Source organism: Dendrobates tinctorius, unplaced genomic scaffold (assembly GCF_039654945.1).
Source record: "Dendrobates tinctorius isolate UK_male_01 unplaced genomic scaffold, ASM3965494v1 ptg000029l, whole genome shotgun sequence".
Classification (NCBI taxonomy): domain Eukaryota; kingdom Metazoa; phylum Chordata; class Amphibia; order Anura; family Dendrobatidae; genus Dendrobates; species Dendrobates tinctorius.
In genome coordinates, this window is record NW_027361697.1 from 40,407,809 (window position 1) to 40,424,270 (window position 16,462).

General features: G+C 42.6%; 1 protein-coding gene across 1 annotated transcript in view; it reads left to right on the top strand.

Moving 5' to 3' along the window:
* The first annotated feature begins 462 nt into the window (after positions 1–462).
* LOC141085740 (putative ferric-chelate reductase 1) overlaps positions 463–16,462 on the top strand; it is a 56,309-nt gene continuing 40,309 nt past the window's right edge. Inside the window, exons 1-5 of the mRNA XM_073571275.1 lie at positions 463–652; positions 2,427–2,560; positions 4,318–4,409; positions 8,523–8,583; positions 15,728–16,036. Coding sequence (XP_073427376.1) covers positions 463–652; positions 2,427–2,560; positions 4,318–4,409; positions 8,523–8,583; positions 15,728–16,036 — 786 coding nt within the window. The remainder of the gene's footprint in view (positions 653–2,426; positions 2,561–4,317; positions 4,410–8,522; positions 8,584–15,727; positions 16,037–16,462) is intronic.

Here is a 16,462-nt window from a genome sequence, read left to right on the forward strand (position 1 = left end):
TATAAGTATAAACACTTTTGAGGCGGTTTGAGGCAATAACGGACCGCAACAAACTTTCGGATCGACATTTTTTATATTTTCAATACTATGGAAGAAGTATTGGGGGGGAAAAAACGGCGTTCCACAAAACCGGATTGACAGTGCATTGATTTTCAATGGGGGCCGTGTCCGTACGCTGTGAAAAAGATTGATCAGGCTCGATCTTTTTTCACGGCCGCAAATACGGCCATACGGCACACGGCACACCGTGGAATTTTTGTGGGCCGATTTTGCAACCCATAGAAATCTACTGGGGCCGCAAAACCGGAGAGCAAAAACATGGTATGTGTCAAAGAACCCTTACTGATATAGTTATTAGTAATATGTAGCTAATAATGATATTATTTAACACCGTGCTGTATTTCTGCACTGACAATAAATGTGGTACCAATATTTTAATTTGCATTTTTCTTTCAGAAGAGAATGTACTTGTTTGGATTCCTGATTCTTGGGTTTTTGGCTTCACATGTGTCCACATTTAGCAATGGTCTGGTCTATAAAGCATGTGACACAATGAAGCCAGAACATGGCACAACAGTATCACAGACAACAGAGCCACCATACATTGTCTCTGCTTCCAGCTACTCATACAGACCAGGAGATGAAATCACAGGTAAGTCAATATATGGTTTTCCTTATTTCATCTATATCCAGATAATCTTTCTAACGGAATCATAGATGGTTCACATTTTTGCCTTTTTCTCTTTTCTTTCAAATCTCATAATCAAAGAAACAGTTTAATAGTTTATAGTAAAATATTGCTGAAATTGTAATAATGTTCACCTACAACAACGTTATCCTTTTTTCTAATTCAATACTTTAGCAGGAGGGCAGCTGGAAGTAGGTGAAGAGAAGAAAGCAAAACAGGTCTTCTGGAAGTAACTTAGACTTTCCTTGATAGATTTCTAATGAAGCAATCACAGACTGTGTGAGATAGATATACATCCAAACAATAGGATTAGATGGTATTAAACCTGATTAATTGTCTTATATAATCAATATTTGGAAGAAATTGCTGCCTGTCCATTATAGGACAATTAAAATATGGGAATAGTGTCTTATAATTCTAGTCCTTAGCCTTTAGATTAGAATAATATTAAATGGGTTGTCCACAACTTGGACAACTCTTCTTTAATAATACAAGCCACAATGTATAATAATGTAAAATAAAAACACCTTCTACTCACCAGCTGTGCTGGCGCTGTTCCAGCAATGTAGGAGGCAGGTCTGGAGGCTTGCATGACTCTGTTATGCCATGTGAGTCCTGTGTCACAGTTCCACCCCTCAGTGTGTCTGGGATACAGTTATTGACAGCTCAGCCATCCAATCTGGTACAGGGCATGCTGAGCTGTCAATGTGTTGATTGACAGCTTGACTGTCCAATCTGAGACTAGGAGGCATAGGCTGTCTCTAGGTGTTCATTATCCCAGGTGATTGCCAAGCTACTTAACTGAGCTGTTTCTGCCAGACCACTGACAGATGTACATTCAGCTAAGTGTGGTTTGCTTTCTCTGTGCATTGTGCTCTGTATTTTGATCTTTTGTTGCCTGACCTTGGATCTTGTTCTGACCATCCGTCTGTTTAACCCCTTCTGCTCTGATCCGCTAGCCTCCTGGTATTCTGACCTCTGAATGTTACCTTACTAGGCTTTTGTCTCTTCCTTCTGTTTATGACGTACCCTTCTGGCTTCTGACCTTGGACTCCTTGACCATTCTGACTCATGGCTTGGCGGTGAGAAGTGACTAGCGTTACACCCTGCAGTCGCTAATGTGCTGTTGCGCTCACACGTCTTTCAAACATCCGAGGTTCATCCAAAATGAGAGCACAGCAGCTGAATAGCAGTCACTAATTGGTTGCAGGGTTCACGTGGCATAAACAACATCACGTGAGCCTTAGGAGATCCAGTGTCAACATCGCTGGAACAGTACCAGTATATGTGAGAATAGTTTGTTTTTATTTTTTCATTGGGAAGTGTAGTATTTTAGAAGGGGGTTGATTGAGTAGTGGACAACCCCTTTAAATTACGAAATATGAGGGGTGATAAGAAAAGTTAGAGTACAGAAGACATGGAATTCCATAATTTGCTAATAATTAATATCATTTCAAGGAATCTCTCTACAACTAGAATATACTCCATCTTTTTTCAAACCTGTCCATACGAATAACAGTGAACTAATGATTTTGGGGGGGTTTCAGAAAACATGTATAAAGGCGTGTGGTTATTTCTTTCTATAGTAAAAAAAAATCTGTCGCTGTAAATCAGGTGAAAGTCTTTATTTTTACCTACCGTTATGAATGAGTATTTGGTGTATGTATATATAACAATCTTAGACGTTAAACTATTGGACAAGGCATATACAAGTAATAACTCTTCCAACTACTGAAAGTCACCCTACAGGCAAATCCAGGAATGCATTTCAAAGGATTTCTTCTGCAAGCTCGTACTGTACCTGGAAATGAAATTGTTGGCCATTTCATTGTGACAGCTCAGAATTCACAAAATCTCAATTGTGGCAATGTTGTGAGTATATATGACTTTGTCTAACTAGATCTATATAATCTGGATGACATAATATTATCTTCCGACTTCCTTTTTTTTTTTTTTTAAATTTAGGCTCAATGATTTAGAGATTGAGAGGTACTAAAATCGGCAAATAGTGAGAAACCATCAAAAATTTTAATGAGAAAGTGCTCAGGCAGTTGTGATGGTCCCTCTTTGCAATACTGTAAATTCAAAAGTATTTCAATGAATCAAAATGTCAATTCATCCAAACTATTGTATTATCAAAGACCCTTCTTATTGATTGTCCCAAGTGCATTCAAATCAATGACAGTTCATGTATTACTTCAGAGTGAGCAGAATCAAATTCCTTCCCTCTGGTTCCTAGAGAGAGACCCTCATTTGGGACCATCTGTTATGATGTACATTTGCACTCTAAAAAAAGTGCAATAATAGCCATTGTTTACCACAGTCCTATTATAGGAAGAACCAATTTTCAAGTGCAAGGGTCTAAAGATTGTAGGATTGTGAGAAACTCTAATTTCCTGTAATTTCTTGCCAATCCCAGAATGTAGAATCTATACAGATGTTTATTTTAATAGTCTTGCTTTTACAGGAAATTATTCTAATATCAATAGATATTATGAAGTATCTTTCTATCCAGTTATGCACCATGAGACAGACAGATACTGATCTGATTCAATCATTAAAGAAGCCCTCCTCCTCCTCCCATCAAAATTGTTCTCTTAATATATTGCAGTCATCATATTATACAGCACTATGTACTTACAATTGCTTATTTTTGCCTTTCTACAAAGCAAATTCTTCTCTTTCTCTGTTCTATGTAGAAGCAGGAAGTCTCTTTTCCTTGCATGAGTCATCCCCCTCTTCAGCTCTTGGCCCAGCTGCTCTCTCCTCCCCCTGCCAGGGACTTTTGCAGTGATGACTCATGCAGGGAAAATTGATCTCCTGTTTCTACATAGAGCTTAGAAGGATTCAGCTACTCTGTTTTTAATCACATCATAAACAGGGAGACAAAAAGCGCAAACAGGGTGTTATCTGGTGGACAAAAAAGATGAGATAACAGGAAACTGCTCACTTCTTGGGGTTGTGATATACCCACAACTGAGGTATCTAAGTGAGAATCAGCTGCTGCAGTACCTCCAGGGACAGAGAAAACTGTAGATGATTGCTTGGAGGATGGGAGTGATGACCAGCGCTTGATGAATAATTCCAATAGGATCCAACAGACGTGAATTAAAAAGTGTTTTTTTCTCAAATCGAATCTACAGACTAAAGCCCGTTACACATAGCGATATCGCTAGCAATATCGCTGTAAGGTCACCGATTTTGTGACGTAGCAGCGATATTGCTAGCGATATCGCTACATGTGATACTTGCCTCCTACCGGCTCCCCCGCTGCTCATCGCTGGTTGCGCGAGAACGTCCTGGGCCATTTCTCATCGGGCGCTTCCTGCTGGGCTTCCTGTGGTGCCGCGGGCGGGAGGACGTCAGGATCGCCGCGTCTGACAGGTAAGTAGCGACCCCCAACCCCTGCTATGTCGCTGGTGAGATCTGCCTGTGTGGCAGCTCACTAGCGACCACTTAGCGATGCACCAGCGATCCATATCGTTGTCGGGATCGCTGGTGCATCGCTAAGTGTAACGGTACCCTAACTCTTTCATCATCAGAACCACAATCAGGTCTACTTGTGAATCCTAGTTCTTTGTGCTATAGATAGTACCTGTTTGTTGGTATATCTGTTATGTCTTTCCCAGGATTCCACTGTTACCCATAAAGATTCAAGCAGCAAATCCAGCATCTCCGCTCGGTGGGTGGCACCAGCATCGGTCAGCAGAGTGATATTTAAGTGAGTATTCTTTTAGTTGGGGTCAATTGAATGTAATTAAATGCAGATTCAATTTGGCTGATACATCAAAGGTGTTGTCCACCACTCAGTCAACCCTTTCTCAATTGCTAAATTTCCCAATGTAAATTAAAAACAACATGGACTTGGCATCATTTTGGTGATGTTAACTCTGATCTCCTGGGTTCGTGTGACATTGTTATGCTATACGAGCCCCGCAGCCAATCAGCAGCCGCTTATGGGCAGCTTCAGTCTCACCTCCTGAGTATGTAACTGACATCTGGGGGGGAGTCTGACGGCAGCAGCAGCTCTCACTTCCTCCGGATGTCATTTTTGTCTGAAGGAAGTGAGAATGAAGTTGTCCATAAGCAGCAATTGATTATGTCACATGGATCCTGCAGCCGCTGTGTGACTCCAAGGAGATTCGGTGATAACATGGTTAGAAGGGCACCAGAGGGAAGTGCCAGATGTTTTGTTTTTTTTTACATGAGGGAATCTAGTCATTGAGAAGGTATTGTCCGAGTAATGGACAACCCCATTAAGATGTGATGAAGAGCCTTTCTTTGTATGGCATGAATAGACTTCGGCTTTATACGTAAATTGTAAATGCAATGTGCCATGGTTTGGGATGGAAAGCTTTACATAGACTGCACACCTTAAAGGCAGCACATGCTGCCTATGGTTCAGGCTCCATGTATCATACTGGCTTCGTCCTTTCATCCAGGTGTGTTTCACTTTGAAATACTGCTGTCTTTCAAAGAAAACATATATTTACAACTGTCCGGGACCATGCCACCCAGGTGACTAGTTCAAGAGGCAGGTCCATAATGAGCAGGGTTGAAACCTGTCAGTCAAGGAGAGAAACCACCAGGGACCGGCCTCTTGAACTAGCCGCCCGGGCAGCATTGTCCCGGACGTATTTAAATGTATGGGGTTTTTTTCTGAAATGCTGCAGTGTTTCAGAGAAAAACATAATTAACTGAAACTATAGTGTGTGTCTAATACATGTATCAGCTGTAGGATTCCATTTAAAGTCCTGGGTTGCATAAACTAGTGGGTTCCTAAGTGTGATGGCATTGCTAAGCCCGGTCACAGTAGTTGGAAAAGAGAATGCTAGTTACTGTATTTTGCAGATTATAAAACGCTCTGGATTATAAGACGCACCCCAAATTTTGAGGAGAGAAATAGGAAAAAAACTTTTTTTTCATAATATGGTGGTGCTTCTTATAATCCATGCGTCTTATTGCTTACTGGGCGTGGTGGCTGCGGTGGATCAGGGTCCCAGGGTCGCGGCTGGAGGAGGCAAGAGTGGAGAATTGCTGTAGGCCACAGGCTGGGATGAGGGAGTGCTTGGATGTGCGCTGCGCCACTGCGGGTGTCTGGTACGGCTGTGGATGTCCAGTGCTACTGCGGGGGCTGCCAACATTTTGTGAAAAACCAAAGCTGCCGCAGTTTCATGGTTTCCTATGCGGTGGACTCCGGGAAAATGGCTGCTGGGGCAGCGCATGCGCAGATGGAGATCTTGGCACCAAGATCTCGGGAGATAAGATCTCAGTGCAGCACCGGACATCCGCAGCAGCAAAGGACACCCGCAGCACTAAACACCTGCAGCGGCGCGCCGCACATCCGAACACCCCTTCATTATAGCCTGCAGCAATGCTCCACTCTTCCCTCCTGCAGCAACGACCCTGGGGCCCTGCTCCTCTGCGGCTGGTAGGGTATATCCGCATTATAAGATGCACCCCCATTTTCCCCGAAAATTTTTTGGGAAAAAAGTGCGTCTTATAATCTGAAAAATATGGTAATTCGTTGTCAGGAGGAGAAGATGCCATTACCAGCATAGACCAGAAAAGATCTGGTGCGGATGTAGGTGACTGCATTGTTTGCATTACAGTGCTGATAGGAGGGGCAGATAAAGAAGCGGTTTGGCACTAATGGCTATACCACAACTACCCATAAGTATACAATTGGTTCACATTTAGTTCCTGGGGAACCCGTGATTGGCCTATTTTAATGGTCGTCATAGACCTGTTCCTCATGAGAGTTTTGATTGGACAAGCCCCTTTGACCTTTGTGGCAATGTCAGTGGGCTGAAGGCTGGGAAGATGTGTCAAGTATAGCGTGGCACTACCACAAGGTGCACAAGTAGGTTACCCAGACCCAAGCAAATAATAAAGTAACTTGGCACTCAACTGAATGATCCTTTATAAATGAAGTTTTTATTTGTGTGCAGTCCTACATGTAGGACTGCACACAAATAAAAACTTCATTTATAACGAATCATTCAGTTGAGTGCCAAGTTACTTTATTGAAGGCTGGGAGGATGTGAGAAAGAGGGTTATCTACAGTGTTGTTGAGATTCCATAGACAAGAGGCTGTGAGTTAGAATCATAGAATGTTAGAGTTGGAAGAGACCTCCAGGGTCATCATGTCCAACACCCAGCTCAATGCAGGATTCACTAAACCATCTCAAGATCCAGTTCTTACAACCTACATAGAGAAAAAACTTTAGAAGATGTCTACAGGCTGTAGCTATGGGGCCGCTTTTCCAAGAGGTGCCAGCTTTGATATATCTGTGAGATACATCAGCCACGAGGGGAGCTAAGACAGGTTGAGTTAAAAAATGTTTTAGCCCTGGGCAGACAATAGCTGGGCCTATGATGAGTATAATGTGAGCTTAGATAAACTGATGATCCGGAAATCATGGATGATTTCATCCTGTTGTGTAGTGGACCAAGAGGCTCTCGGTAAAAAGTGAATTTTCTGCAAAAAAGTAAGTGGATAAGTACCTGTGCCATGCAAACTATGTTTTAGACAATCATTTACCTGGTATTGGTTTTACTGGCAGCTAGTCAGGGTTGGTGAGAACACTCATGGTGGCACAATGTGGCTAACAGCTACTGAGTTACAGATAGTTGGGTTGGTTTCCTTTTTGGATGACGTGTGAAGGCAGCAGTCGATCAGAGGCCTCTGACTGGCTCTAGCAGTCACATAATGCTCCTTCTAGATGTTGATGCCCTGAAATCAGCAATGTTTGATGGTTGTCCAGCAGGCGATACAGTAGCCAGTGAAATACAGCAGTGCCAATCTATAGGTGAGTATAGGATGTTTTTCATTACAACAGCCTGGGCCCATTGAAAATATATATTAAAGTAGGGGAAAACTCATTCAATAACCATAATGCATGTAATATATGTGTGTGTATACAGTAAGATACAAGTAACATACTGTTTACATTTCTTAAGAAATTTAGAGGTTTATACTTCTGTCCTTGTAAGACAGCAACCTTGGAGCCCTTTGTATATGTCTACATACCTATTGCTATCGCATTATTGATTATTTTAAGACATATATTAACCATGCTACACTGTTATGTGAGATAACCAGATTAGTATATCACATTCCAAACAAATTAACTTTTCTCTTTTTTTTTGCAAGTCATATAAGTTAATTCTTGGTTGCTCTACCCAACAGATAAAGAACATTAGCATCAATAACCTCTTTGACATTGATAACAATACAATTATATCTTCCATTCTATGGAACTCCGCTCCACTTACTAGTAAATGTACCATGTTGTAAAGTGACATTGTAGAGTTGAAAAATTAGTCGACTTTTTAAGCAGGGCAATAGATATTTTTATAAAGAGAACTTGACACCTAAAAAAAATAAATAACTGCAGATATAGGGGTAATCTTCTGGTACATGGCAATTATGTAATGACTAGTAGAATTACTCGAGCAGCAGCTACAAGGAGAATATTAGCTTTATTCTCCCTGCAGCCACTCACTTTCAGTCATTAGGGAGGTGTTAGTCACCGCTCCTTACACAGTGACTGTGCTGTAATAGTTCCTAGCACTCTGACAGCCTGCACTGCAGCGTGTGCACAGCTTGTGTATGTAGAGCAGGCTGTCAGTCAATGTGCAGGGGGAATGATTACTGCTCATGTAAAAAAACACAGCAAAGGTGCTACGTGTGAACATGCCTTAACAGTATATAGAGTACATAGATGTCATTTTTTCATTGTGTAGCTAACTCTCTCTTTGAAATCCATGCAGGATACGTGTGCACATATTACATCTTTTTCCAATAACTTACATATTTTTATTTATTTAGAGCAACAATTCTTCAGTCTATGCCTATATACTGGGTGGGAATTGAAAGTCCTCAGCTCACTGTAAGTGGTTATATAGGAGATGTAATGACAGACTTGGAGGTCAACTCTATCCAGCCTGTGTTTCTTGTCTCTTCCCACTTGAAAGCATACAGTATTTGTCACCTAAGACTCTACTAGTGGAGACATTCCTTAAAGGGTAAATTTCCATTTATCCAGGTTGTCCACTGCTTCTTGAATGAAACTGTGCTCCTTTGAAAATAAAAACTGCTTTTGCTCTCCTCTGGCACCATTCCAGTAGTGTTGGCCCTAAACCTACTGGCACTCATGTCACATTGGCTGCAACGTTTACATGACATTACAGTCGTCAGACGCTGATGGGCTAGAGAGCTCAAACCACCCCTTCCCCAGACGTCTAAGTTTTGTCCAAGGAAAGTGTGAGTGAATTGGCGCTCACTAGGGATGAGCAAGCATACTTGTGAGGATTCAGTACTCGGCGAGTAATGCGGTACTCGAATCCTCGCGAGTATTTCACTACTCGCCTCGCAATATTCGCAACAGCCCGCACAGTCCCTGCACAGCCCAGCACGGCCCACCACAGTCCCACACAGCCCAGCACAGTCCCGCACAGTCCCCGCACAGCCCTGCACAGTCCGGCACAGCATGGCACAGTCTTTGCACAGTCTTTTCGCACAGGCCAGCACAGTCCCGCACAGCCCGGCACAGTCCCAGCCCAGGCCAGCACAGTCCCGCATAGCCTGGCACAGTCTTCGCACAGTACCCACCCATTAATCGCATTTCCCATACACTTACATTGGACTCAGTACTCGTTACGAGTACCCGAGTATTAAGAGGTACTCGTAACGAGTACAGCGAGTCCGAATACTACAGTACTCGCTCATCCCTAGCACTCACATGACATAACATTGTCAAGTGAGTTCTGGAAGACGCAGGGCAGACATTACTGGAATGGTGCCAGACTGGGAGATGAATATACAGTGGGTACAGAAAGTATTCAGACCCCTTTAAATTCTTCACTCTTTGATTCATTGCAGCCATTTGGTAAATTCAAACAAGTTAATTTTTTTCTCATTACTGTATACTCTGCACCCCATCTTGACTGAAAAAAAACAAATGTAGAAATTTTTGCAAATTTCTTAAAAAAAGAAAAAGTGAAATATCACATGGTCATAAGTATTCAGACCCTTTGCTCAGACACTCACATTTAAGTCACATGCTGTCCATTTCCTTGCGATCCTTCTTGAGATGGTTGTACCCCTTCATTGGAGTCCAGCTGTGTTTAATTAAACTGATAGGACTTGATTTGTAAAGGCACACATCTGTCTATATAAGACCTCACAGCTCACAGTGCATGTCAGACCAAATGAGAATCATGAGGTCAAAGGAACTGGCCAAGGAGCTCAGAGACAGAATTGTGGCAAGGCACAGATCTGGCCAAGGTTACAAAATAATTTTTGCAGTACTCAAGGTTCCTAAGAGCACAGTGGCCTCCATAATCCTTAAATGGAAGAAGTTTTGGACCACCAGAAGACTTCCTAGACCTGACTGTCCAGCCAAACTGAGCAATCGTGGGAGAAGAGTCTTGGTGAGAGAGGTAAATAGGAACCCCAAGATCACTGTGGCTGAACTCCACAGATGCAGTAGGGGGATGGGAGAAGGTTCCACAAAGTCAACGATCACTGCAGCCTCCACCAGTCGGGCCTTTATGGCAAAGTGGCCCTACGGAAGCCTCTCCTCAGGGCCAGACATATGAAAGCCCGCCTAGAGTTTGCTAAAAAAATACAAGAAGGACTCCCAGACTATGAGAAATAAGATTCTCTGGTCTGATGAGATGATAGACCTTTTTGGTGCTAATTCTAAGTGGTATGTGTGGAGAAAACCAGGCACTGCTCATCACCTGCACAATACAATCTCAACAATAAAACGTGGTGATGGCAGCATCATGCTATGGGGCTTGTTTTACAGCTGCAGGGACAGGATGATTGGTTGCCATTGAAGGAAACATGAATGCGGCCAAGTACAGAGATATCCTGAATGAAAGCCTCTTCCAGAGTGTTCTGGACCTCAGACTTGGCCTAAGGTTCACCTTCCAACAAGGCAGACCCTAAGCACACAGCTAAACTAACAAAGGAGTGGCTTCAGAACAACTCTGTGACCATTCTTGACTGGCCCAGCCAGAGCTCTGACCTAAACCCAATTGAGCATCTCTGGAGAGACCTGAAAATGGCTGATCACCAACGTTCACCATCCAACCTGACGGAACTGAAGAGAATCTGCAAGGAGAAATGGCAGAGGATCCCCAAATCCTGGTCTGAAAAACTTGTTGCATCATTCCCAAGAAGACTCATGGCTGTACTAGCTCAAAAGGGTGCTTTTACTCAATACTGAGCAAAGGGTCTGAATACTTATGACCATTTGATATTTCAGTTTTTCTTTTTTAATAAATTTGCAAAAATTTCTACATTTCTGGGTTTTTTTCTATCAAGATGGGGTGCAGAGTGTACATTAATGAGAAAAAAATGAACTTTTTTGAATATACCAAATGGCTGCAGTGAAACAAAGAGTGAAAAATTGAAAGGGGTCTGAATACTTTCTGTACCCACTGTAAGCTGCTTTTATTTTCAATGGGTCCTTTTTTTTAATTTTAGGAGGGGTTTAAACTAAGTCTAAATCAAAACATCTCATAAGGGCTAGCATTACTATGGATTTAAATACTTTGCTAACAAATGATATGCAGATGAAAATAGTTTTCTACAAATATTCTATTTTTCCTTATAAAATTTCCATTATTACGAGACCCTCTACTGTTTTCAAGGACCACTTCGGAATAGAAATTTTCAGCAGGATTCGATAAATCAACAAAGTTTATTAGTATTTTTTAATATGAAATTAACTAAAAACTTCAGGCCCAGGTGCTAGTACCGGTCTTGGCATAAAGGGCTGAGAGATTATTGTGGTCCCGTCAAGCTCAGAGGCCCAAGTGAATTTGCCTCCAATGACCCCTTTATGATGATATTGCTGCCAATGTGGTCATGTTTTGTTTTTTAGCTATTCACCGTTTCTTTATAATATTAGGCCACCTTTGTCCTAATTTTACTGTAAACACTTAATACTGGTGTACAGTATTTTGTACGATTCAATTTTCAATCCAAAGTGTTATTTGCTGTTTGATTTGTCAATATTAATTGCTTGTCTTTTGGTAGTGTTACTTGTATCTAATTAAAAAAATTGTACCTATTAATAGGTCAAAAACTGCATAAGTGCAAAGTAACATCTGTTCTTGACACTCTACCTATGGTACTTTGTTTTGGCCAATCCTTATAGTTTTTAATTTTTTTGCTGACATTTTTATAATATTTAATCAGCAAGCAATAAAAAGTAAACATTTACTAACAGACTTCAGCTTCTACAAGCCTAATGATGCACCATCCAAAAATCGCTTACAATACAATATCTTAGTAATATATATAAAAAAAGGAATAGGGAATGGGAAAAGTCAGCTCACCATTTGCAGTCTCTTTCCAAGAATGAGTTCCACGCACTGAGCCACCTGGGCTTGGGCGTGCAAGTTCCAAAGAATGAAGAAAAAAGGTACTCCAGCATGGCAAAATATAAACGCGTCGGTTGGTAGCGCTCTGGGATCTATATGTTGTCCACATTGTGCCTGTTTTTATACATTTTTTTTCCATTGAAGACAAAGTTTTATATTTTTCTACGCTGGAGTACCTTTTTTCTAATATCTTAGTAATGTTACACCTTGGAGCTATCAAGGATTTCCTGTATGAATTAAAAATTCTGAACTTTTAGACTATGTTTCCGCAGTTTATGGTGAGTTTTTTGCAGTGCATATTTTTGAAAAAAATGCAAGTAACCTACCGTATTTTTGGGATTATAAGATGCACTATTTTCTTCCAAATTTGGGGAGAAAAGGGGGAGCATCCTATAATGCGAAAGTAGCTGCAGTGGAGTGGGGTCCAAGGAGGCAGGGTCACTGCTGCAGGAATGGGGCAATGCTGTGGGCCCCAGGCTGGGAGGAGGAGGTGTTTGGCGGTGCGAGGCTGCAGCGAGCCCTGGGCTTTCAGAAAATGTCGGAGGTCCCGCACTTCCAATCCTCCCAAAATTTTGTAAAAGCCTGAGCCCCACTGCAGCCTCGGACCGCCGAATGTCCCGTCTTTCCAGCCCAGGGACCTCAGTATCGCCTCACTCCTACTGCTGCCAGCTTTTTGAAGCAGGGACCATGCCTTTTGGGACTCAGTTCTACTGCAGCCACCCCAAGCACAGTAAGCTACCTTAAAAACGTATTATAAGATGCACCTCCATTTTATTAAAAAAAAAATCCTATTTTCCTCCCCAAAATTTCAGGTGTGTCTTATGTTCCGCAAAACACAGTATTTTACTTAAAGGTAATCTGTCAGCACATTTGAGTGATCTAACCTTTTAATATGGGGATACGGGTTAAAGATTGCTGAAAAGGTCTGACCTCACCTCTATGCCTCATATCAGATGCCTTGTTGTTGAGAAATCTTATTTTATGTGATTATACAAATGAGTTCTTCCAAGCTATGGGGAGGATGCTGCCCGAAATATAACTGTCTCTCCCATGTATTGCCTCCTACAGTGTCACTTTGTCCCTGTGATGTTGGGTGCTCAGCCGAAAATCTCGCGCCTGCGCATTCCATCTCTCGGTGTTCCTCTTCAGTGTCCCACCTTTCTATGGGCATTGGCTTCACGTTCCTTCTGCGCAGGCACCAGTGAGTCAATGGTACTGTGTAATGCAAGGTTTCTGTTCGCCGGAGAACACTGGGAGCAGAAGATACCAGTGTCTTGCCGGTGCCTGCTCATAAGGAACATTAAGCCAATGCCCATAGAAGGGAGGAACACTGAAAAGGAACACAGGAAGATGGAATGTGCAGGCACAAGATTTCTGGCCGAGCACCCGACGTCACAGAGTGAAGCTGTGGAGGATGAAACATAGCGTAAGGTAGTGAAGAAACAGACTCATCTTCCGGGCAGCGTCCTCCTCAGAGCCTGGAAGGACTCATTTGCATAATCGGATAAAAGTGGCTTTCTTAAGAACAAGGCATCTGATATATCTTTCTTCCTTCCAAGAGCCATAACTTTTTTATTTTTCCAGCCATATAGCAGCATGAGGGTTTGTTTTTTGCGGGATGAGTTGTACTTTTGAATGACATTATGCCACATAGTGTACAGGAAAATGAGAAAAAAGTGCTGTGAAATTGTAAGAAAAAAGTGCAACTCCACAATGTTTTTTTTAATTATTATTTAAGTGGTGAAAAACATGTTTGAAATTTGTAAAAAATAATAAATACGGTAATAATTATTTTTTTACTGAATTTAATAGTGACCTTAGGAGACTTGAAGTTGCAATAGTCTGACTGCCTGTGCTATCCAAACTTCTCAGCGCAGATGTGGACACCGGCCAGTTCATGGAGAACAGTGGCTGTAATCTCGGCCCCAGCACTGACTGACAGCTGGCCCCAATGTTGAACTGCTGTCTGTCAGTGCCAGGATCGTGGTTACAGCCGCTGCTCTCCATGCACTGAGGGGTGACTTAACCCATGCCAGCGCCGCCAATATGACTGCAACCCGAACACTGTCAGGAGGAATAAAGTTCATTTCCTCCCGGTAGTGTGTGCCTGAGTGCCAGCGCCAAGCAGGTTCACAACGCTATGAACCTGCAGATTAACTACATATCGGCAGGTTAATAGCGTTTTTTCAGGTGACTGGTTCTTTGGAAATTCTGTAATTTATACAGTAAATTGTTTATAGCTCCAAGTTCGGATTACCATAAGTTGATCACAAAGTAGATCTCTGCTGGTAACACCACTGATCAGCTGTAATATGGACCGTTTGTTCTTGCAAAACTCACAGGGATATGTCAGTTTCTCTCCAAAATCATGGATGAAAAGAGAAAATACAAGTCTATAGGTCCGTGGAAAAACACATACAGCACCCGGATGGCATCAGTGTAGAATCCGTGTGCCGTCTGTAACAACCCTGCTGGCATCACTACATGGCCTCCCATCCCCGCACACCAACTTACTCACTGCTCCAGGTCATGCGGTGATTTCTGTCTGCTGCCAGCTCCATGCGCTATGCCTCTTCTTTTCCTGCTTGCTCTCCATGTTTCCTGACTGTGTGTATAGGGGGCGGCGCCTGACCTCTCTGCTTCTTATGCAGTCAGGGTGCAGCGGTCTAATCTGTCCCCGACCAATCACCTGGAGCCATTTACTATATAGGGTCGCCACACCCACTAACCTTTGCCTGTGCAATGTCTATATTCAGTTAGCTCCTTGCTACTGAGGAAGCCAGGCCCTGTCCTTTGTCTTGCCTTCCTTGAGAGGCTTTACTCCTAGCATTTCTAGTACACTCTGAGTGCCCACCAGGAGGCTTATATCCTGGTCCCTGTCTTGTCCTAGCTTTGTCTGAGTACTTGCCTGGTACTTCTTTGCTCGCCCTCCAGGAGGCAGAATATCTTGGTCCCTGTATCCTTCGGTCCCTTTACCTTGTCTTGTACTGTCTTTGTCTGAACTCTGTCTTAGCTCTGTCTGTCAGTCTCCTTGTCTGTGGTTCCTTTCCCTGCTGTGTCATTCCCTGTGTCCTCCCTGTCTGTACCTTGCACTCTTGCGAGCTCCGCCTACCTTGCACTCTTGCGAGCTCCGCCTACCTTGCACTCTGGCGAGCTCCTGTGTCTCAAGCCGTACCTGCCTGCCCTGTGTCTCAAGCCGTGCCCGCTTGCCCTGTGTCTCAGCCTGCTTGTCACTCGCACCTGTCCAGGTGTCCTGTTCCTGAGTGGGATCAGCAGCCACAGCCAGACACCACCCTGGAGTAGCACCCGGCAGCTACCTGCCGCACAAGCCTGACTTCACCATCAGAGGCTCCAGTGAAGACCGAGGTAGCTGCCGTAGTCATGCCCCTTCAAGGGTAGTCTGGTTTGTGGAACAGTGGGGCCAGAACCCCCTGGCTCGCGCCATTCAGCTTAGGCGCGAGCATGACACCGTCCTATTTTACATTGCAGTGAATAGGAGAAGCATTGTCATTTTATCCATCTATGAAAATAGTTTTTGTTACTATAGTTCTTTGCCTATTTTAGTTCTCAAATAGAGACATAATATTGAGATAGATATCATCCTGAATTTAATAAAAAATATTTTCCTTTCCATAGGTTTTTCTTAACTCAAGTGTGACAAACAGCCCAATATTGTCTGCTCCTGCAGCCTCAAACATTTCAATTACAAGTAGTTTGGAAACCACTACTCCTGTTTCCTCCAAACCTCCTCCTACTTATATTTCCAGTGAGCATTGTGGTACACAGAAGATTTGCCTTAGCAATCCTTCTGAATGTGACCCCTCCAAAACTACTAACTGTTTGTTCATGTCTTCGGCTATGACGGACAATGGTGCATATAATTTTGAGATAAGTGGTCCTTCTGGAGGATATGTGTCAATTGGCTTTTCAGATGACCAGTTCATGGTAAGAAAACTAAAATGTCCTACATTCAAACATATGTGATTTGTTAGTGTAAAAAAATGTGTAAACCCTGATCTTCTGTGTTCCAGTACTAATCTCAATCCAATATATCAGGAAAATAGAATTAACATGTGAACATATATTTCCCCATAAAATCAACTAATTCATCAATATTAAAAAACACCTACCCAGTGAAAAAGGTTAGATAGTAAACTGACCAAAAATCAATTTGCCTATAGATTCCCTACAGTAGACCTAGAATTGCCCCTGCCTGACTGTGGAGGTTGGCACCCTAAAAGAACAATTTTTTTGGTGCCCCCACTCAACGTGGACTATCCCTCACTTCCCTATCAATATAAGTTGGAAAGCAATATCATATCGGATAGAAATGAAGAGTCTTTTCTTAAATCCAAATACACTTCATATGAA